At 45.5% G+C, this 24048-nt stretch overlaps 1 protein-coding gene across 3 annotated transcripts in view; it reads left to right on the top strand.

The window, feature by feature from the left end:
* Nucleotides 1-24048, top strand: part of PRKACB (protein kinase cAMP-activated catalytic subunit beta) — a 212319-nt gene that overhangs the window by 110151 nt on the left and 78120 nt on the right. For all 3 annotated transcript variants that reach the window (XM_082265317.1, XM_082265316.1, XM_082265318.1), the window contains exon 2: nt 14950-15011. In XM_082265317.1, coding sequence (XP_082121443.1) covers nt 14950-15011 — 62 coding nt within the window. The remainder of the gene's footprint in view (nt 1-14949; nt 15012-24048) is intronic.

Genomic DNA, 24048 nt, shown 5'->3' with positions numbered 1-24048 from the left:
GTTTTCTTCAGCCCTGGTTGGCCCGTGTGCGGGACAGATGGGTTCTGGAAATCGTTCGATCTGGTTACAAGATCGAGTTTCTCTCTCGGCCGGAGAGCAGATTTTTTCCCTCAAATCTACAACTGTCTCCAGAGCGCCTGCGGGATCTGCACCTGGCGGTGCGGGACCTGAGGGCTCAGGGTGTGGTGGTTCCGGTGCCTCATCGGGACAGATTTCGGGGGTTTTATTCCAATCTGTTCACCGTGCCCAGGAAGGAGGGCAAGGTTCGTCCGATTCTGGACTTGAAAGCTCTGAACCGCTCTGTGCGGGTTCGCAAGTTCCGCATGGAGTCCCTGCGCTCGGTGGTGGCTGCCCTGGTTCCGGGGGAATTCATGGCCTCCATCGATTTGAAGGATGCGTACCTTCACATCCCCATATTCGAGGGGCATCAGAGATACCTTCGATTTGCCATTGCGGAGGATCACTACCAGTTCGTGGCGTTGCCCTTTGGGCTCGCCTCGGCTCCGCGGGTCTTCACCAAGGTGCTTGCACCGGTTCTGGCATTATTGAGGGCCCAGGGCATTTCTGTCCTGGGGTATCTGGACGACATTCTGATTCGGTCTGCGACCAGTCAGGGTCTGGAGAAGGACCTGTCTGTCACAATGCAAACTCTGCAGGAGTTCGGTTGGACGATTAATGTTCCAAAGTCGACACTGAGTCCGTCGGTTCGTCTTCCCTATCTGGGAATGATACTGGACTCGGTGCAGGCGAAGGTCTTCCTGCTGGAAGACAAGCTCAGGACTCTTCAGGAGGAAGTCAGGTCCCTCAGGGACGTTCCACACTCGTCTCTGCGGACGTGTATGAGATGTCTGGGATTGATGGTCTCGGCCTTCGAGGCGATTCCTTTCGCTCAGTTTCACACGCGGGGTCTCCAGGCGGAGATCCTGTCCAAGTGGGACGGGCGACCTCAATCTCTGGATCTTCAGATCTCGTTGAGTCATCGCACCAGGGAAAACCTTCTGTGGTGGCTCCAGTCCCCGTTGGTGTCCGGGGGCAAGTCGTTTCGTCCGATCTCGTGGACGATAATCACTACGGATGCCAGCCTGTCGGGCTGGGCTGGTGTTCTGGGCGTTCTGTCCGCCCAGGGGACCTGGTCGGAGGGGGAGTCTTCCCTCCCGATCAACATTCTGGAATTACGTGCGATAAGGCTCTGTCTTCATCGCTGGACGGACCGGCTGCAGGGCTGCCCGGTTCGGGTGCAGACGGACAATGCCACGGCGGTGGCATACATCAACCACCAAGGGGGCACCAGGAGTGCCCGAGCGGCTCGAGAAGTGGCCGACATTCTGTCTTGGGCCGAGACTCATGTCCCGGCGATAACGGCGGTTCACATTCCGGGAGTGGAGAACTGGCAGGCGGACTATCTGAGTCGCCAGACCCTGGATCAGGGGGAATGGTCTCTCCATCCGGCTGTCTTCCAGATGTTGTGCGCGAAGTGGGGTCTTCCAGATGTGGACCTGTTCGCGTCTCGCCTCAACTACAAGGTGAAGAGGTTCGTGGCAAGGACGCGCGACCCTCGGGCAGACGCGTCGGACGCGTTAGTGGCCCCGTGGCATCAGTACAGGCTGATGTACGCTTTTCCACCGATTCAGTTGCTGTCCAGGTTCCTTCGCAGGTTACACTCGGAACGCAGCACGGTGATTCTTGTGGCACCGGACTGGCCTCGCCGGTCCTGGTACGCAGACCTCGTGAATCTGGCGGTCGACGCCCCCTGGCGTCTGCCTCTTCGAGACGATCTACTGTCTCAAGGACCGATTTACCATCCTGCTTTACAGTCGCTGGCTTTGACGGCCTGGCTGTTGAGACCGAGGTCCTGAAGGAGAAGGGTCTCTCTCCAGAGGTCGTTCATACCTTGATCAACGCGAGGAAGTCTTCCTCGGGAAAGGTTTATTACCGTACTTGGAAGGCCTATTTTGCCTGGTGTGAGTCCAGGGGGTTTTCACCCCGCACGTACTCGGTTTCCCGTGTGCTGTCTTTCCTTCAGACGGGTGTCGATCACCGTTTGGCGCTGGCCACGATAAAGGGTCAGGTGTCTGCGCTGGCCGTTCTGTTTCAACGTCCCGTGGCTTCCAACTCCTTGGTTGGCACTTTTATTCAGGGTGTGCGACATCTGGTTCCTCCTAGGAGGGATCCTTTGCCCCCCTGGGACTTGAATCTGGTTCTTTCTGTGTTACAACGTGCTCCTTTTGAACAGATCAGGGAGATCTCGTTGTCTCTGTTGTCCAAAAAGGTCGCCTTTTTGGTGGCGATCACTTCGGCTCGCAGAGTGTCGGAACTGGCGGCTTTGTCCTGCAAGTCTCCGTACCTGGTTGTTCATTTGGATAAGGTGGTCTTGCGACCTAATCCTTCTTTTCTGCCGAAACGAGTTTCGGAATTCCATCTTAACGAGGATATTGTTTTGCCTTCGTTGTGCACGAAGCCTACACATCCAAAGGAGGTGAGATTGCACTCTCTGGATGTTGTTCGGGCGATTAGGGTTTACCTTAAATCGACTGAGTCTTTTCGTAAGACGGACTCCTTGTTTGTTCTTCCAGAGGGTCCTCGGAAGGGCATGGCGGCTTCGGCCTCTACCATCGCCAAATGGATCAGGCAGAGCATTGAACAGGCCTATGCCTTGCAGGGGAAGGTTCCCCCTGTGCCTGTGAAGGCGCACTCTACTAGATCACTGAGTACGTCTTGGGCCTGCCGTCATGGGGCTTCTGTAGCCCAGGTGTGTAAGGCGGCGACCTGGTCGACCGTGCACACTTTCACAAAATTCTACAAAGTAGATGTTCAGGCATCGGCGGATGCTTCCTTTGGCCGCAAGGTTCTTAGTGCGGCTGTTCCATAGGGTCCCTTGTTGGGGACTCCTGGCTGTTGGGATATTTTTGTATTCCCTGGTTTTTTTTTTTGTCTTTTCCTGGGTGGTTGCTCCTGTTGAGCACTTATTTTTGCTGTTGCCCAGCTGGTTTCCTTCCTTTGGTAAGGTTCCTTTCTTTGATGTGGAGACTGCGTTGCCTTTCGGCGCGGATGCGTTTCCCACTCCTCATGTTTGCACTGCTTTGGGACGTCCCCATATGTGACGAATATGAAGAGGCGGCGACTGTCGGAGGACGTAAGAGAAAACGGAATTTTTGTAAAATCTTACCTGTAAAATTCCTTTCTCTGAGTCCTCCGACAGTCGCCGCCCCCGCCCCTCTTTTGGGGTTGAATGTATACTCTACTGCTATTCCACTAAAACTGAGATATGGTTGCAGGAAGTAGGAGGGTATTGACTGAGGGGACCACCCCTTGAGGGTGGGATATGTTAAAGCTTTATTGTTAACATATTCTGTTGCCTAGCTACTCCTTCGGAGCAAAGTCTAATACCCCATATGTGACGAATATGAAGAGGCGGCGACTGTCGGAGGACTCAGAGAAAGGAATTTTACAGGTAAGATTTTACAAAAATTCCGTTTTTTTACAAATTTACAAGCACTGAAAGGGGTACAAGTACATCAATATGAACTTCCCTTAACAAAAATTATACATTTTATATCATAACTTGCACATATTGGATCCCAAAAAAAAAAGTCATGGGTGCAGGTCAAATGATCTTAAAGTGATTATAAAGTCTCTTTTTAGAAAAAAAAATTAAAAAACAACAAACGTTATACTTACCCTTCTGTGCAGTTGGTTTTGCACAGAGCAGCCCGGGTCCTCCTCTTCTCGGGTCCCTCTTCTGTGCTCCTGGCCCCTCCCTCCTATCGGGTGTCTCCGCAGCAGGCAGCTTGCTATGGGGGCACCTGAGCCGAGCTGCAGCTCTGTGTGTCCATTCAGACACGGATCTGTCATTCGGCCCCGCCCTCTCTCTTTCCTGATTCGCTCACTGACTTTGACAGCTGCGGGAGCCATGGCTGTATCTCAGCCAATCAGGAGAGAAAGTCCCAAGACTTAATGCATAGAATGCATTAAGATAAGAAAAAAACCTTGCTGACTTTACAACTCCTGTAAATAGATGTCATGGGTCAACGTGTTTCGCCATAGCTACATTAGAAAATAATAAAAATCATCATATCAATGCACAAACCGAAAAGCAATTACATAATCAGTTGTTCAGTGTTTAATATAAATGTGGTTTAAGGTCTCATGCACACAGATTGTTTGAAAAATGAACTGCAAAGCTAGTTGATGCCGGGAAAAAGCAGCTGGAAAAACGCGCTGCGCTGGCGTTAATGCATGTTTAGCAGCATTAGCGTTTTAGCAGCCTTTCTCTGCCCTCTTCTATTTTCCGCTCTCAAATCTGATCTCTACAGCTTAAAAATGCTTGACGGGGCTTAACGCTGTATACAGCGTTAACACACGTTTAGCTGCGCTCAGGCATGTCAGGCGTTTTTACAGCCTTTGGCCTCTTTCACATGGGCGTTCCGCATGTCCGTATATCACCCCATCCGTTTGCGGATGATATACGGACATAATGCATGTCAATGGGATTGCGGATGTCAGAGGATGACCATCCGCTGACATTCGATTTGTGTCCTTTCAGTTCTGTTCCGTTTTTTGGAACGGAACAGAACCCTATTTTTCTTCCGTTTTAAAAAACGTAAAGAACGCAAAATCGGATGTCAGCGTTGTCATCCGCTGACATCCGCAATCACATAGACATACATAATGTCCGTATATCATCCGCAAACGGATGGGATGATATGCGGACATACGGACCGGATGACACAAGTGTCATCCATGTCCGTAAAAAAAAAAAAGTGCCGCAGCGGACGAAACAAACTGAGCGGCCGTGTGAAAGAAGCCTAACGCTGCTGCTCCAGAATGCGCAGTCCCTGGAGTTTTATTTTTTATTTTTTTCCAGCTTGAAAACGCCTATGCCACTTCCAGCTCCTAAAAGCCTGTGTGCACACAGAATAACATGGAGAGGCATTTATAAGTTGTAAACAAAAAGTCTGACGCTGCTAAAAGCGGGTGTAAAAATGCCCTGTGCATGAGGCCTAAGGGGACCTCCAGGGAAGTTATTGATTTTGCTTCTATCCCTTCTAGTGTTTTTAAATTTGTAATAATCCGGATTGTTTTTATTCTATTTTTCCAGCATTGTTTTCCTTGTGGCACACTTGTAACCCCCTTTTTTTCCTCTTTGCTCTCTCTCCCTCTCCCTGTCCCTATGGCGGGGTATGTAAGAGACGGATAGTTGGGTCAGTTTCCAACCTAAAGCATTAGAAGGTCCACAAATGTGTTTTATTATGTACTAGTGAATTCTGTTTGTCCAAATGTTTTTAATTTTAAAATCTGCCTTTAATGCCCCTCTATGCTTTTAGCTTTTATTTAATTCCTTAAAATAGCAATAATTCCGCCGTGCTTTGAAGATTACAAGACCATGTATATCAGTCTCCTGCGAACAACCTAATGTCCCTCCAAAGATGTAGACGCACACTCAGTCCATTTGGGAGAGAACATAAAAACTCAATTTAGATGAGGTCTCTAGTGACAACTGAATCTTGTGCTTCAGCAATGCAAGGCAAGAGTGCTAACCACCTGAAATGTTAAAGGAGTGTCGGTGTTGTCAGAGCTTTTTCCTTCTGTAAAGTTGCCCCTGACATCTGGCAAGGTATTACGGATTAACCTTCTGACCACATACAGTGGATGGACCAGTTTTAGAAATCCTTTTTTCCTTTCTGAATTATCAAACACTGTTTGAAGGGTATGGAACTTTCTAATGCTGTTTGCAAAGCTACCAGCCTCTGGCCAGTGGTGTTAACTTATGGACCCCTTTCCCATTTGACACATCTCCATTTTTCAGTGAATTTTCCAATGTCAGACATGGGAAGAATGGAGAGGATTAAATCAGTAATAAAATTCAAAAGCAAGCATTTTATTATATTGCAGCTTACCAGTTCTTCAGTGTAATGACTGCATTTGTTTTCTTAGGCTTTTTTTTTCACCTGGTGTTCTGGCCAGTTAGGCTGTCCTTCAGATGCAGCAGTTAGGCTGTCCTTCAGATGCAGCAGTTAGGCTGTCCTTCAGATGCAGCAGTTAGGCTGTCCTTCAGATGCAGCAGTTAGGCTGTCCTGCAGATGCAGCAGTTAGGCTGCCCTGCAGATGCAGCAGTTAGGCTGCCCTGCAGATGCAGCAGTTAGGCTGCCCTGCAGATGCAGCAGTTAGGCTGCCCTGCAGATGCAGCAGTTAGGCTGCCCTGCAGATGCAGCAGTTAGGCTGCCCTGCAGATGCAGCAGTTAGGCTGCCCTGCAGATGCAGCAGTTAGGCTGCCCTGCAGATGCAGCAGTTAGGCTGCCCTGCAGATGCAGCAGTTAGGCTGCCCTGCAGATGCAGCAGTTAGGCTGCCCTGCAGATGCAGCAGTTAGGCTGCCCTGCAGATGCAGCAGTTAGGCTGCCCTGCAGATGCAGCAGTTAGGCTGCCCTGCAGATGCAGCAGTTTATCTAAATCTGCTAGGGCATCTAACACTCCCCTCCCCCTAAACTGACAACGCTGCAGTCCAAAGGTGTCTCTGTTGCTCCTTTATCCATATTGTGAGGACACCGGCGCATGTGCACTGGATTGTGCATGCGCGCCATTGATGTTGTCAGCTCCCCGGCCACTCAAACAGCCGGAGCCCGTGAACCCGGAAGACGACCGGGTGAAGATGGAAACACCAGCAGCCGTGAGCTTTGTTTAAAGGCAAGTTTGTCACAGTGTGCTAGTATGCAGTGCATACTAGCACATTATGGCCTAAACCACCAGGGTGCCCACTTATTTTAATGAAGCAGTTTAGTACTGCTTTAATTATGGCTTGAAGAAAACTTTTTATGATAAATATGCAGGCTTCCATTGCTGACCTCCTTCTTCTGGTTCCATGGCTTTTTTTGGCTTAAAGAACTCAAGGACTTTCCTTACTATCTATAATGTTCTGGCTTATAATGAGTTAAATTTATCGAGGTGAGTGCCATCTCATGGACTTATCTTTTATTTATAATTGACAGTCTTTCTAACTGCTGGGGGTACAGCTGGCACTATCCTCCCGGCGCTCTGACAGGAGCCATGCTGCCTTACACAGTAGCCAGTCCTCCTCCATTACCAGAAGTATTTGTACTTTGTAAATGGGTTCACATAATAGAGTGTTCCGTAATTGGGTAAGAAGAAAGGAGTAGTGGGTATGGCAGTTGCATACGACTCTGCAGCTTCTATATTATAGACCTGAAGGTCCAGTGTCAGAGCACTGGAAATATAGTAGTAGCTGCACTTCCAGCGCTCACTAAAGCTCAAATATAAATAAAAGAAATAAGTCTATAAAGTGGCATACACCTCATTGGACTTCACCTACTGTAAACCAACACATCTTCAAAAATTAGGCTCATAAGGTGGGGGAAGAGAAATGCGATTGCTCCACTCCATCAGAATAGTAGCACTGTCCAAAAGAATGCTATTTCACTAGAATCCTTGCGGTTGAAGTGTTTATTAATTGCTGATATACATTGGTGCAAATCCGATCGGGGAGCCCAGTAAAGATGCGACCAGCAGCATCGGCGCCCCCAGACACAATGGGAAGAATTGATGATGTTCCTCCCACTGTGTGATGTCAGAACCAGTTACCGGCCCGTGAAGCAGCTGATCAGGCTGATCCGTGTCGGATCGGCTGCATTGAAGGCCAGAGGAGAGATCTGGGGTCTAGTCGTCCTTCCCCATGAAGTCCTTCCCAGAAGCTGAGCCTTAACCCAATGTGACTCACTACGTCACAGGGGTTGTGGAGACGGAGAGCAGATCCGAAAACTCATTGTGAGACAGCAGAATTACAAGGCAATTACTAACTGTACACCAAGCACCGACACAAAAGAATTGTCTCCTATTTGCTATATGCGATTGCCATCGTAAAATAGGAACGAAAACTAGGCCTGGCCTCAGGAACCAATGCGCAGGATTACGGCCCTGGAGACAGAGTGAAGGCGGAAATAAAATGCTATTTAGACGCGGAAGACAGGAGTTATAATGGCGGTGGCCGCATACGAGCAGGAGCTTTCAGAAAAAATGTATTCTTTCAAGTAAGAATGTTCTTTTTGCCTTCTGTATGTGGCGCATAGCTTCGAAACCGCAACAAGCAATTGCATATTGCTGATTTGGGGTTACATTATCTGAGTTTGCTACCCCTTTAAGAGTACCTGTCACTGCCTATTGCTCTCATAAGGGATTCCTTGTCAAAGCAATTAGGCTCCTTTCACACTAGCGGACCGTTCAGATCCACCTGTCAGTTTTCCGGGCGCATCTGAACGGATGCCCCATGCATCTCTATGGGGCAGCGGATGTCAGCGGAGACATGTCCGCCGACATCCGATCCAATCCTGTCCGTCAAATCCGGACGGATGGAAACCCGTGTAAAAATAAAAGTAAAGAAAATAAATAATAAAAAAAAAACGTAAAGTGCCCCCATGATCGCGCACAAAGGTAAACGCACTCTGCGGTCCTGGTACTAAAATTCGCAATACATTCGATGAATGTAGTTCGAAAGTACATCCATATTTCGTTTACTTTTAACATTAGAATTTTGGAATATATGTCATTTTCTTAATGGAAAACCACATACACTGTTAGAAATTCTTTTGTTCGAGAAAAAAAATCCATCCGGCTGCTTCCAATTTTCTAATCTGGTTGAAAACGAACATCGATTTGACCCCACTAATGGTTAAAAAAAAATCTAACAAATGTTCTTGAGAGCCGGTTCACACTGGGGCGACTAAGTCGCCTGACAAGTCGCGCTCCATTCAGTGCAATGGAACCGTTGTAATCAGAGCGACTCAAGTCGCTCCGACTTAGAAAAAGGTTCCTGCACTATTTGGGGGCGACTTCGGAGCGGCTTGCATTAAAGAAGTAATTTGCAAGCCATGCTAAAGTCGCGCTGCAGGGGGGCGGCGGCTTCAGAGTTGGTCGGCTTTGAAGTCGCCCCAGTGTGAACCGGTAACAGAAGGAAACATTTGAAACAAAATTGCACTAGTGTGTATGACCAGCTTTACAGTAAACCGAAAGATAGAAACACAAAAGGTGGTCAGAGGTTTCTCTGGAAAGGAGTAGCTGCGATTTCTATTTTAGTAACAAAGTATATTAGGTAATGTCTTAATGAAACTGGTGGATCACATTCTAAAAAGGTTCCTTTTCAGCAATTTAAACCTAAAATAAAAATGTTTTTTTTTAAGACAGCAACATGTACTCTATAAAGGCTGTGTACAATCTGCAAAGATCACAAAGACTTTTTCATGACCATATTTTCGGTTCACCTCTGAAGAGTTTCCTGTACCTTTCTCTCTCTCTCTCTGTTGTGTGTGGAAATTGCTGCTTTCGACTGACTGAAATAAAAAAAGCTTTTACTGTATGAAGAGCTGCAAGTGTCGGTTAATAATTTATACGGGGCTGTTCATGTGTGGGAGCTCTTCATATGAGGCTGAATGTGATGTATGTGAAGCAAGATAACATGGAGCTTCCATCTCCCAAGATGTCTGAACAGATGTGTTGTCGAATCTCCATGTTTGAGATGAGCGTTATCGATCAGCATAACCTGGCTGGACCTGCTTTGATGTCTGTGTCCACCTCTTGTAATGTGTGGGCATTTTTTATACCCAGAGCAATTAAGCTGGCCATAGATGGATTTGGTTGGTTCAGCAGTGACTGGCCACATTTTTACTTGGTTACATAGCTAGTCTGGTTGAAAAAAGTTTATCTAGTTTACAAAAATGGGGAAAAACAATCCTACAATCCCATATACACAATCCTATACCCACAGTTGATCCACAAGAAGGCAAAAAAAAACAGTAAAGCATGATCCAATGTGCTACAGCAAGGAAAAATTCCTTCCTGATCCCTCAAGAGGCAATCGGATACTTCCTGGATCAACGTTTTCCTCTAAATATTAGTATCCAGTTATATTATGTACATTTAGGAGAGTATTAGTATCCAGTTATATTATGTACATTTAGGATAGAATCCAATCTACTGAGCTGGACAGAACCAGCTCTTGAGAGAGTCTATTCCACATTTTCACAGCTTTTACTGTGAAGAAACCTTTCTGTCTTTGGCGATTAAACCTCTTTTCCTCCAGAGGTGAAGAGTGCCCCCTTGTCCTGTGTGATGACTGTGACAGAACAGTTTCCTTTTGCCGAACCGTGCCTCCTGCCCTCCAAACCATTACAGCAGACAGAGAGCGAATACCAGCCTTTTATACAAAGCATCGTACACAGACAAGATGTTGGGAGAGAACCAAAGGAATTACTTAAAAAGTAGATCAGTCACCGCATGAACAATAAAACCAAATATTTACCCAAAACCTCACACAATGGTTTATAGAGGTAGAGCTGACACAAGGCTAATCCCATCATAGGAACCTCCAAGAGTTGCACAGCAGCGGCGCCATTGGAAACTGCTGCTGTCAATCAAAGTCAGTTAGCCAATCAGGGGGGAGAGAGATAGTGGGGCCAAACAGCAGCTCCATGTCTGAATGGACACACGAGGCTGCACTCCCCAAAGTTCTCCAATTTTGATTCATCTATGGCCATCCCTGTTGGAGAGAAGACGATCCAAGGACCAACTGCCCTTGAACTGCTTGTTGTAAATATGTGCTTTGATCAGCGCTGCAGCCAATCGGCTGAGCAGTGTATACTGCTGTCAGAGTCCCCGCTGTCAATTACGATCAACACATTTGAGGTGGATTGGAAAAATCCATTCAGATTCTTACTAATAGTCATAAATATTTCCCTTTGAAAGCAATCACTCTTAAGCTGGCCATAGACTGGCTGATCGAAAAAAATTTGATCGGTCTGTGGTCCGTTTGTGAGAGTGATTGTTTTCAATAGTAAATATTTAGGGCTATTGCTAAATTACTGCTGTTTGAAAATGTTGTTTTCCTCTGTCTATTTAATGTTAAAGTGATTCTAAAAGCTGAAGTCTTTTTACATAGAATGCATGAAGGTAAAAAAAACTTCTGTATCCTGGTGTTACATTAGACAAACATCAACTTCCACTAGTACATTTGCCACTTTAGTCTGCCCTTGGCCTCCTGATTTTTGGGGCTTGTTCACATCAGTAAGGACTGCCGCAGCTTTGAAAAGTAACACTTGCTCGGATCACTTTGCAGAGGGATATGACAGCTGGTTAGGATGCACCTGTTTTTACCCCCTAAATGTTACACTATCACATCACAACCATGTGCATTTCACACCGTTGCAGCACAACCCTGGTCACTTGAATGGGTCTTGTTCGGTGGGCGTTAGTAACGAACAGTATTTCTCCTGCAATTAAGTGGTATGTGTGATCCTGGATATCACAACCTAAGGTCTTGCTGCCCTCTCAGGACTGAGAGTATCCAAACCTACTGCAAAAAAAAAAGGGAGCACCAACCTAGTGCATTACCACTATAAAAAGTTTTTTCTATTAGGAGTGAAAGAACAGCATACAATACATTATACTCCCAAACGCATGGTAAATACACGGTCTTAGAGGCAACTGACATGCGTGTATACATCATGCGTTTGAGTATAATGTATGCTGTTTTTTCACTATTTTAACCACTTTACCACCGGAGGATTTTGATGTCTTACGTCTGGGCCACTTTTTGCGATTCGGCACTGTGCGACTTTAACTGACAATTGCGCGGTCCTGCGATGCCATACCCACAAACAGAGCTTTCTTTTGGTGGTATTTGATCACCTGTGCGATTTTTACTTTATGTGCTATAAACAAAAAAAGAGCATAAATTTTGAAAAAATAACTATTTTTCACATTTTTTTTTATATGAAATTCCCCCCAAAAAATGTAAAAATCTAAATTTTTGGCCAATTTTTCTGCTACCTATGTTTGGTAAAAAAAAAATCACAATAAGCGTATTTTGATTGGTTTGCGCTAAAGTTATTGCGTTTACTAACTAAGGGAAAGATTTTTGTCTTTTTTTTTTTTTTTTTAACGAGTAATGGCGGCGATCTGCAATTTTTTTTTTTTGTGGGACTGCGACATTGCGGCGGACAGATCGGACCCTTGACATTTTTGACACATTTGGGGGTACCAGTGACATTACTGCAGTAATCAGTGCTATAAATATGCACTGTTACTGTAAAAATGACACTGGCAGGGAAGGGGTTAATTTTATTGGAGAGGGAGGGGTTAATGTATGCCTGGTGCTTACTGATGTGTGTGGGGGGAGGTGACTGAGTGACACAGGGACAGATCGCATGTTCAGCTATGCTGAACCCTGCAATCTGTCACTGTCTGTCACTTGGGAGATCCGCCCGCTCTGTTTACACAAGCAGGCGGATCTCCACACTAGATCCCCGACTATCGGGGAAGAGCAGCGGCTGACTGAATACAGTGGGAGCGAGCCTCCGGCGCCGCGCGCACGCCGCGGAGAAAGGGGAGTGTCTGGTGACGTAGGTCTACGTCGCCAGACGATAACAAACCACTTTGCCGCAGTAGAGCTCTAGTGAGCAGACAGCAAGTGGTTAATAAACATTTTATAGTGGTAATGCACTAGGTTGGTGCCCCCTCTTGTTTTCAGTGGGAGTTAGTGCCTGTTGAACACAACAGTGGAGTATAACTCCTGCAGCTAAAGGGGGAGCTGTTGGGGGGGGGCAGTAAAACTTGCAGCTCAGTCACTGGGTTTTATCACCCCTACCCACCCCTGTTAATATGAACAAGCCCTTCCTATCACTGTGTTGGGCAGTTTGCTGACCAATAAAGAGTTGCAGGAATGGCTGGGCCAAATCACTGACTTTTCAGCTGTTGTGGATATTTGCATAATTGAGCGTGGCCATTTTTAGGGCTCTAGTGGCAGTGTGAAGCTACAGACGGGCACCTGGAGATTCCTGCTATTGTATCCAAATTACATAAGCCAGCTGTAGATGGTTCGAATCCACAATCGACTTGGGTACAACCAGCATGTTGGATTACTGCCAGTAGCTGCAGTTGCTAGCAATAATCATTGTGTTCTCCCAACATGGAACGGCTCCCTGCCGTGGTCACAGGAAAGAAAATCACTTCATCTATGGCCTGTCTTACTTTACTGACTCAAAGTTTTTTATAGATCAAAGGACTAAAAAATACTATCTTGAATGTTATTTTTTTCCCCATTGATAAAGTGAAGTATTGCATATAATAATTTGTTTTTCAAGCCACAAGTAATGACTGGGTCTGGTAGGCCAGGTTTTCAGGTAGCTTCTACTACTGATTTGTGGTTGCAGAACTTAAAAGCAGGATCTCAGGTTACACAAACATGTATGATTTAGAAGAGGACTATGCCCCCCACCCTTCTTCTTTAGAGATGGCGACATATGAATTTTTAGTCTACAGGAGCAGTTAGCAGGTACAGAGCTAGAAAGCTCAGGAGTACATATGTGTTGGATCCCCGCGTATATATAAATTAGGAAATAAACTAAAGCCCGCCATAGACAGTGCGATTTTCTTTCCTACAGCCATAGGTTTGTGTTGATGGGAGAGTGCTTCTCGCAGAGCTCTTGTGTTTTCCTGGCAGGGGGCTGTAGAGCCATCCTTGCCGGGAGAACAGTGATTATTGCTAGTAGACCTGAAGTAGTTTGTAGAGCATTAGAAGGATGGGACTGCCACAAAGCTTCATTTTAGTCCAGAAGTTTTTTTTTTTCCCCCCCACAGCACCTAATCAAGAAGCCAACACATTTCAGGCACTCGGAACACCTCCTTCATCAAGGCTGGTGTGTTGGCAGTAAATGTAGGTTTGTACTAGACAACAATTGCACACTGATACACACTGCATGAGATCTGGGTCACCAACTGTGACAGCACAAGGAGTAGTTAGTTTGGTGGCCAAACAGATCTCATTCTATCCCTCAGTTTGCAGGGGGAAAACAAGCTCAAAAGCATTTTTTTAAGCTAGCGTGTGCTTTTTTTTTTTCTAAAAGAACAAGCTCTCCAGCAGAATGTATCAGTTACAGAAATGAGACAAACCATTTACAACTGGCAGGGCTGTTTACATTTATGTAAACCTTTATACCAAAAGGAAGAAAAAAATGTCTGCTGTAACGGCTTATAAAGTATTAGCTGAAGCTTGGCTTCACTTTGTTAGTATATTTAAATCTACTAGTACATCTAACAATGACTGCTGGGCTCACGATACTGAAGTGAGGTTTGAGGATACTGAGCTGAACACTGTAGTTGCTGGAGAGAAAATTGTACCCAGGGACCGGCAGTGCAAGGTCTTCAGCCTTCCTGCGCCTGCTTTAGGCCTTTAAGGCCCCTTTCATGTGGTCTGGATCTGTTTTTCTCAGCAGGGGATTCCCAGCTAAGCAGAGGGGGTGGGTGACAGGTCTGTGTCTGCTCTGCTTATACAGAGTGGAAACAGACACAGCCCACTCTGCTCTATGGGCAGTCAGATTTAAAGGACTGGCTGTCCGTTTACACTCGAACTGCCCTCCGATCCACACAGATGGAGGGGGAACAGATCCCCTTCCATTTGTTTTTGCTGGATTGAATTGCAAGTAGGCGGGAGTAACAAGTCCGTTTTACATCTGCTGCTTCTGCCTGAAAAATGGGCAGGGAGATTCGATCGAATCGCTCGTATGAAAGGGAAAACCTGTCTTTTTGATGATTCTGGACACATATCCTGGGGGGATAATTTAAAGAGACAGATCTTAGCATTGATGAAGTAGAGCTGCGTATGTATTTTATTTTTTTCTTAATGAGATCTTTTTGTTACCCTACAAAAGTTATCATCCTGTCATATCTTCCTATTATCTAATAAGAATGTAGCTAAGCCTGCATACATTTAAAATGTGCCTGAAGGAAAACTTTTGGAATTCAGTCAGATTTTACCTTTATGATGGCAGGAAAAGGAAAATTTGAATGGGCAATACACCGTTCTCCTTTAAATTATTTTGTATAGGACGCAGTTTGTATTTCAGAGCAAGTTTGTGTCTAATGTATTTTTCTTTTTGTTTTTTCTTTAGTGAAAGAGTTTCTAGCCAAAGCCAAAGAAGACTTTTTACGAAAATGGGAAAGTCCGCCCCAGGTGAGTAATTTCTGATTTTGCATGAGTTTCAGATGTTTATAGCGAATGGTGGACACAATATAAAGTCGACTGTTTAATTCCACTTTCCCATTAAAAATATTGCCCATTCCTCACAACCATCATAGCTCTCAAGAATTCTCTCTGCTTGAAGCTTGAAGGTTTGTTTGAAACTCCAGGCAGACTTAAGTACCTATATTTGAAGTTTTCTGTATATGGATGATGGCACAGTAATTAATTTTATTAAGCAAAAACTATAAGTATCTTTTTTTCCTTTGTGATATACAGCTATCACATGACTCCTCTCTTTCCCAGCCTGTCTGCAGAGAAACAAACATACTCAGGAGGAGCTTCTAGTCCTCTGTTGCTGGTCACATGTTCAAGAAAAACAGCCTTTGGAATATAGATTTAAATATGGAACATCAAAAAACTGTTTTTTAAATTGTCAAACAAATATATAGTTGAAATTAAATGATTATTTTTTGGCAGTAACATGGTGTGGGCAGATTTCTGCCAGTCACAGGCTGTCACACCCCTCCAGCCTGTGTCTTAGAATGAGGTGAGGCCACCAATAATCTACATGTGATATCCCACCCCCATTGTGTTTAGAGGGTTAGTGGGCAAGGAGGAGGAAGGAGGGAGTGGGCTGTCATTTACCACTCTGTATACACCCACATGTGTGACTCTAGGCTTCTCAAATGTGATTAGGAGAACATGCTCAGGGTAGAAAATACACTGAAAACAGAGCATGTGCAGAGTTGCCGCTGCAACTTTAAACTCCCTAGCCATTTTGGGGACATGAACAGAAGGTGGAGATAGAGCAGCAGGATTGACCTGTTTTTTTGCAGAATGCAGAAAACTTATCTTAGTGACAATAGGTGAGTATGAACACCATGTAATACACCATTTATTGATAGTTTTTTTATGATGTAAGCTCAATGAGCAGGGCCCGCGTATTCTTTCTGTATTGAACCGTATTGTAATCGTACTGTCCCCTTTTACATTGTAAAGTGCTGTGCAAACTGTTGGCACTATATAAATCCTGTATAATATCAATGATGAGGGTTTAATGACACTTTTTTTAAAGCCGATCTTCAGCTTTTAGTTAAGTTGAAATGGTTTGATTGGGCCAAGCTGATCCAAATGATCTATTTACTCCATTAAGACATGCTGTGGCTCTTAGCGCTGTTTGTAGCCTCAGTTACATACAGCGCTCTGTTTCGGCAGTGGGATGCAAACTTCTTGTCTCATTCCCAGAACAAAGTCCAACTAAGTGCTGCTCAGACATATTATATGAAGCTTTGTATTATCTGAATGAAAAGAGATTCCTCTGACTTGCTAAGGTGAAGCGAAGGACGGATTACCTCACAAACTCTGCCTCAACCCGTCAGAGGGAGCTTTGTCTTCATGCTAAGATTACAAAGCTTCCTATGAATTGCTGGTTAGTGCTCAGCCCGACTCAGCTTTGTTCTGGGAGTGAAATGGGAAGTTTGCATCCTATGACCAGAACACAGCGCTGTATGTAGCTTAGGCTACATACAGTTCATACAGCAGTGAGAGGTGATGCATGTCTTAGTGAAGTAAATACAGTAAAACCTTGGATTTCGAGCATAATTCATTATGGAAACATGCTTGTAATCCAAAGCACTCTTATATAAAAACAAATTTCCCCGTAAGAAATAATGGAAACTCTGATTTATTCATAGGTCCTTCAGTTTATAGTCCATATAAAAAGATTATAGCATTGTAATAGGCTGCATAACCATAAAATGTCCATCCACAAATGGCCCCTCCACAAGAGGATTAGAAGCAAAATGCAGCAGGAGCTACAGAGTATAAAAGAGAAGAGAGGCACCTCTAAGTGTAGCAATATGGTTCCATTTAATGAAGGTTCAACATTTAGCAACTCACATGGTTGATATTTAAAAGTAGGGATAGACCGATATGGTTTTTTCAGGGCCGATACCAATATTTCAGCCATCGCATATCAGTATCGGCTGATATTTTGTACATTTAAAGTTTTGAAAAATAAAGGCAATTTTTGACACAAATCTGGTACTGAACATGTTAATTTTTGTTTAATGCTTGATAGCTGGCTTGCTGGCACCCTGTGGTGGGTGGGTGGCTGGCTGGCACCCTGTGGTGGGTGGCTGGCTGGCACAGGGCCTGTGGGTGGCTGGCTGGCACAGGGCCTGTGGGCAGGTGGGTGGCTGGCACAGGGCCTGTGGGCAGGTGGGTGGCTGGCACAGGGCCTGTGGGCAGGTGGGTGGCTGGCACAGGGCCTGTGGGCAGGTGGGTGGCTGGCACAGGGCCTGTGGGCAGGTGGGTGGCTGGCACAGGGCCTGTGGGCAGGTGGGTGGCTGGCACAGGGCCTGTGGGAAGGTGGGTGGCTGGCACAGGGCCTGTGGGAAGGTGGGTGGCTGACACCCTGTGGTGGGTGGCTGGCTGGCACCTTGTGGTAGGTGACCCTGTCTGTGGGTGGCTGGCTGGCACCCGGGCTGTGGGTGGCTGGCTGGCACTGGGCCTGTGGGTGGCTGTCTGTCTGGCACCCTGTCGGTGGGTGGCTGGCTCTCTGGCATCCTGTCGGTGAGTGGCTGGCTGTCTGGCACCCTGTGGTGGGTAGGTGGCTGGCATAGGGCTGTGGGTGGCTGGCTGGTACAGGGCCTGTGGCTGGCTGGTTGGTACAGGCCTGTGGATGTGGGTGGCTGGCTGGCACCGGGCTGCTGTGGGTGGGTGTATGGCTGTGATACACTCCCGCGAGACTAATCCGACTCCAGACGAGGCTGTCCAAGGTGAGGGAGACAGCCTAAGAAGGCAGAATGACGTCACTAAAATATCGGCAATATCGGCCCATTCCGGGGCCGATACTGATATATCTGGGAAAGTGCATATCGGCCGCTGATGTATATCGGCCTTGCCCTAATTAAGAGGGACATCTAACAATGCAGACATCCGGGCTAAACTTGTCCACATAGACTGTCCTCCACACCGCCGGCTCTCACCGCTGTCAGTCTGCAGTCATGACCGGGAAGACTACCCTGCAGTAGAGCGATCTGAAAGCGCGGTTTGAAGCGCTCGTGGAAGGGATGACGTAGATGGCGGTGAGGAGGATGGTCTATGTGGACCGCTTTACCCCAGATGCCTGCATACTTAGATGTGCCTGTTTAATCATCGACCATGCGAGTTGCTAAATGTTGTACCTTCATTGAATGTAGCCATATTGCTACACTTAGGCTCCATTCACATAGTTACATAGTAGGTGAGGTTGAATAAAGACAATAGTCCATCCAGTTCAACCTGTGTAGGTGTGTGTGGCTGTAATCATCTCACATACCCCTGAATGTTCTGATCCTTGAGATGCACGTCCAATAGTCTTTTGAAAGCCACCATACTACCCGCAGAAACCACCTCTTGTGGTAGAGAATTCCACAATCTTGTAGCCCTAACAGTAAAGGACCCCCCATGTTGCCTGAGGTTAAAACTCTTCTCCTCTAATCGCATTGTATGCCCCCGAGTCCTCATGCAATCCCTTCGACTGAACAGCTTTTCCCCATTGAGATATTTAAAAATTGCTATCATGTCCCCCCTCAGGCATCTCTTCTCCAGGGAGAATAAATCAAGCGATTGCAGACGCTCTTCATAATCAAGGTCCTCCAATCCCCCTAATCAGTTTAGTTGCCCTTCTCTGGACTTTCTCCAGCTCCAACACATCCCTTCTGAGGACTGGCGACCAGAACTGGACAGAATACTCCAGATGTGGTCGGACCAGAGTTTTATAAAGTGGAAGGATTATAGTTTTATCTCTGGAATACATCCCTTTCTTTATGCATGCTAATATTCTGCTAGCTTTGGCAGCTGCCGCTTGACATTGCATGCTGTTGCCTAGTCTATCATCAACCAAGACTCCCAGATCCTTCTCCATTTTTGATTCCCCCAAGGGGCTTACACCTGAGCGTATCTTTTTTGGGCGTTTTTTTGCAGGGGGTTGGGGGCAGGCATTGACATCTGACAAATGCTTGTAATCTGCCAAAAAAGAAGCCCATGTACTTTTTTGAGCTCCAGGCGACAAAACACTCATTTGTGAACAGGGGCCATTGAAATGAATGGGATTTTGCTTGTTGGGTGTTTTGAGACTTCAGAGATGAGCGTTATACGAGCTGAAAAACGCTCTGGTGTGAACAGGGCTTTAGAGGTGCCCCTCTTCCCTTTTAATACTCAGTTGTGACATGACACTGTATAAGATATCGCTTTATCAAGTCAAAATTTATTTAAAAAAAAAAAATGTGCTTGTCTTGCAAAACGCTCTCAAACCAAGTTACTCTCAATCCACGGTTTTACTGAAGTTTGTTTGGACCAGCTTGGTCCAAACAAAGTTTAACTTCATTAGAAGATTGCCAGACAAGGCTGTGCTGTGTAAATCTTGCACTAGATAGACAGGAATGCAAGTCTCCTGGCAGGTAAAACCACTCATTTTTTTTTTCCATCTGTGTATTTATGTAGTTTTTCCTGGAGTTCAGCTTTATATACTGCTCTTCAAGGCTGCACATACTCACCTGTCCTTCATCAACTATCCTATCCACCTCTCTGGCAGCCAGGAGCAAAGAAAATACCCAAACCTTTGAGGATGGAGGAGCATGTGACTCCTCCACCCCCCACCTTCCTTTCATGGGACAGTGCTTGGTGATTGACCCAGCTTTGTCATGTGGGGTTGATGAGAGAGTCCTTGGACCCGTGTAATCTCAGTCTGACACAAAAGTTACACACGGCTTCATTTCCTCATTCCTCGTGGCCAGACAGAGTGAAGGAGCAAAAGGAAGGTATCTAATGCTATCCTTTGTCAGAAGAGCAACAAATTCACTTTGCCTGCTGTCCGAGTATGGGTTCACAATATTTTTTCAGAGGAGTAGGCAGAAGAGTGACTAAGTGTTTTACACTTCCGCTTAGCAGCACTAGGGTTACCAGTTCAAATCCCAACCATGGTGCTACCTGCCTGGAATTTGTATGTTTTCCTTGTGTAGGTTTCCTACAGGCACTCCAGGTTCCTGCCAAACTCCATAGACACGCTGGTAGGTTAATTGGCTCCAGTCTAGTCCTGCATAGTAATAGTATTAATGAATGCGCGGACTTTCGGTTGAAAGCTCCTTGAGGGGAGGGACTGATGTTAATGTACAACATATTTGTAAAGCACTGTGACAATTGCCAGCGCTATATAAATGCCTGTAATAAATAAATTACCAAAGAGAATTTTAATAAAATATTTTTATAAAGTGATATTTACCTCAACATAAAAAATGAACCACTGACAAGCAGGGTTTTTATGACGGAAGAGACCTTTATGGTCTCTTCTGTTTTTAAATGCTTCCCCCGCCTGTCAGGTATAATGTACACTGACCTGCATGCTCAGCTCAGAGTACATTTAGGCCCCATGCAGACGGGGCTTTCTAAAACAAAACAAAAAAAAGGCTTTTTTTACATTCATTTGCACTTTATTTTTTATTTTTTTCAGCATGTAAAAGCACCTCTGTTAGCTTGTGTGTCTATTTACAGGCGTATTAGAAGAGGAGCATCTTATAGGCTGAAAAAAATAAAAAACACATCACCAGCATGTTCAGGAGAGGCAGAAAAATTGTTTGATGTACGTAAATGTGTCTATACGCTAAATGCATTTAGCACGCAGGCGTTCATTCCAGTGGCCAGAATACATTTTTTACTTTGGCCAGTGGAATCCATTAATGCTTAAATAATATTCGACGCACCTAAACACGCATGCATTTCACAGCTTTAGGTGCATTTTCTAAGCTGTTTTTTCCTGCCAGGAGTAAAAGGTGTCCTGAGGACAAATTCAGAGGCCCTGTGTGCATGATGCCTTACAGCACCCCTAATGAGCAGGGCATCGGCAGAGCTGGGCATGCTTCTGAGCAGGGTATCTGCTGAACGGGGGGTACCAATGAGCTGGGGATCTGCTGAATGAGGGTACCAATGAGCTGGGGATCTGCTGAGTGTGTGTACTATTAAGCTTAAAGCATGTTGAACCAGTAGGCACTTTAATGGGTCTTAAAATCGACGCAAATGTAAATGAACTCTTAGTGTTTCATGACAAACCATATACAGGCGGTCCCCGGGTTGGCTCTGTAGGTATGTTCTTAAGTTGAATTTGTAAGTCAGAACAGGTGCATTGTTTAAGCTAAAAGAAAACAACAAGAGAAGGGCGCACCGACCTTGTGCATTATAGTATATTGTATGCTACACTTCTTTGATTTTAATAAACTTTTAAGTGGTAATGCACAAGGTTGGTGCGCCCTTCTCTTGTTTTCTTGTAGTGCCTTTTGGATACCCTTGGTCCTGAGGGGGGCAGCCACACCACTTCATTTGTGTCAAAACCGCCTAGAAGATTCACCTTCCCGCATACCACTCGAGCACAGGAGAGATATTGTTGTTTTTTGGAAAGCATTGTTTAACCTCCCTGGCGGTATTCCCGAGTGTGGCTCCGGGGGAACTTTCGGTACCAAAAGCGGTAACCCCGAGCCACACTAGGGATTACCCCGCAATGTTACTCCCCTTCCCTGCGCTCCCCCGGTGTCCTCACAGTCACTCCCCGCTCTGTGCATGGTCGATTGCCGGCACTTGCCTTCTGGTTCCCTCCCTGCGAGCGTTGCGACACAGGGACGTGGAACCGGCGCCAAATTCAAAAGTGTAAATACACTAAATGACATGATACAAAGCTGTGATCCTAACTGATTGCACTGTATCATGCCATTTCAGCATAGGATTGCACCTGGTGACTTTTCCAGTGCCCTGCCTGTGCTTTGTGCCTGGAAAATTTTGAACGACCAAAAAGTGTTTGTTTTTTTGCACAAAAGCGCTTTTAGACGAACTGGAAAACAGCGGCAGCAAAACGGATTTACTTGAAGAACTGAGCGATAGCGATTCGTGGGAAAATTCGCCATCAGGTACGGAAAGTGACGACAGCGATGATTCGGATGTCTCTTTCTGGCACATAGTTTGTGGCATTTGGGAAGTATATCAAATGATTCTTCAGAATTTCCAACAGAGCGATGTGCCAGAAAGAGACCTCGGACTCGTCGCTGTCGTCACTTTCCGTACCTGATGACGAATTTTCCCACTAATCGCTATCGCTCAGTTTTTCAAGTAACGTCGTTTCGCTGTTGCTGTTTTTCAGTTCGTCTGAAAGCGCAAAAAGAATGCTTTTTGGACGCGATGGTCGTTCTCAATTTTCCAGGCACAAAGAACTGGAAAAGCACAGGCAGGGCACTGGAAAAGTCACCAGGTGAAATCCTGTGGTGAAATGCCATGATAAGTGTAATCCATTAGGATCACAGCTTTGTATCATGTCATTTAGTGTATTTACATTTTTGAAATTTAAATTGCTGCCAATTGCACCCCCCTGCGTCACAACGCTCACAGGGAAGGGAACCAGAAGACAGGTGCCAGCATTGGGCGAGCACACAGCGGGAGGACGGCGGGGAATCGCAGGAGGTGGTGAGTTTTAAAATGTAAAACATATTTCTATGCAAAAGAATGTACTGCTTTTAGCACAGAAGTCTGGACATAATCAGACCGCCAGGGAGGTTAAGTGTAGCTCCAGCCAAAAAAATGTTTTTGTTTTTTTTGGATAGCATAGGGAAGGGTTACCACCCCTGTAATGTTTGTTTTGCTGTCTGTGCCCCTGGTCAGAAGATTTCACCTCACTTTCTGTCCTTGTGACAATTGGATTTGGAAAATTTTGGGTTGTTGTGGAAAGGATTGGTGATAAAGATTCAGTGGAGACACCTTTTTCCCATGATAACTCTTCCAGGAGGGATGTTCCCTTCCTAGGGGGAGATTTCCTGTTGTCTCCCTCTGTAAGTAGGAGTCATTTGTAAGTCAGATGTTTGTAACCCGGGACCGCCTGTATTGGGGATGAGATGAGCTCTAGATCCATTATTCTGGGTGACATGCCCCATTGGGGTGTCTTGTCTGGGGTCGGTTTTTTCCTTTTTTTTTTGGAAGAGTAGTATAGTAAAGTCTTTGGCTTGGCTCTTCTCTCTCTTGAACTTGGCACGGAGATACAAGGAGGAGATTGCCCGAATTGTGTTCCCGAATAATTTGAATTTTTTTTTTAAATGTGTTCATTAAAAATCTGAGGGACTCTATTCTCCAGGGCTTGAAAATGCCGTACTAAATGTACAGTCCAGATTATCCTCCATCTTCCATCCAGCACTTTTGAGCCCTAATGATGAAGACCCCTTGTAACCTCCAAAATGAATTTTTCATTGAACGTGTTTTTAAAACACATTCTCGTCACAGTCGTTAATGTGGAGATTACCTTGTACCTTTTTGCCAAACAAAACTATGGTCTTACTGGACAGCTCTTTTGGAGCTCAATGCCGTCCTCGTGTCTGTTTTCTGTCCTTTAGCTTCATTTCTCTACGCTTCTTATCTAAATGGTCACTGTGGCTGAAAGCTCAGCCTGCAGAATGTGAACATGTGTTCAAATTAATACACTTGAAACGTTTTTATTACAATGTGAAAGCTGCAGCAGATTTTCTGAGTTCCACATCTGTACAGATTTATAATACACAGGTTACAAAGTTATGATTTATTCTTTTGAAAACCTTAAACACTATTGTAAAAAAAAAAAAATGAGTTTTTACACTAGTCAAGGGTTTCTGCAGGAACAACATAAAGTATTGTAAGTGTGGTACAAACTTCCAAAAATTTTGAGTGCCCCCCCCCCTTTTTTTTTTTTCTTTCACCTAGCGCCTCTAATTTCTATCCAACCTTCTTCCATGCAAGTTTCTTCCATGACCACCATAGATATTGGTTTCAGCCACGCTGGTGCAGAAGTCTTTTGCCATTCACTCTACCCATTAGACTGTTAGACCCAAAGCTACACACACACCTGATAATGTAAAGCATACCTTTTACAATATGACAACATCTGTCCTCCCAGTGCCTTGAAAGTTATCAAAGAGAGTCCTGCATTGCTTTCACTATAGAAAACACTGGGACTTCCTGAAAGCAGATGCTTGTGCAAGTG

The sequence above is a fragment of the Pelophylax lessonae genome (assembly GCF_965119305.1).
Source record: "Pelophylax lessonae genome assembly, chromosome: 8".
In the NCBI taxonomy this organism is placed as follows: Eukaryota; Metazoa; Chordata; class Amphibia; order Anura; family Ranidae; genus Pelophylax; species Pelophylax lessonae.
This window is presented reverse-complemented; position numbering and strand designations above follow the sequence as displayed.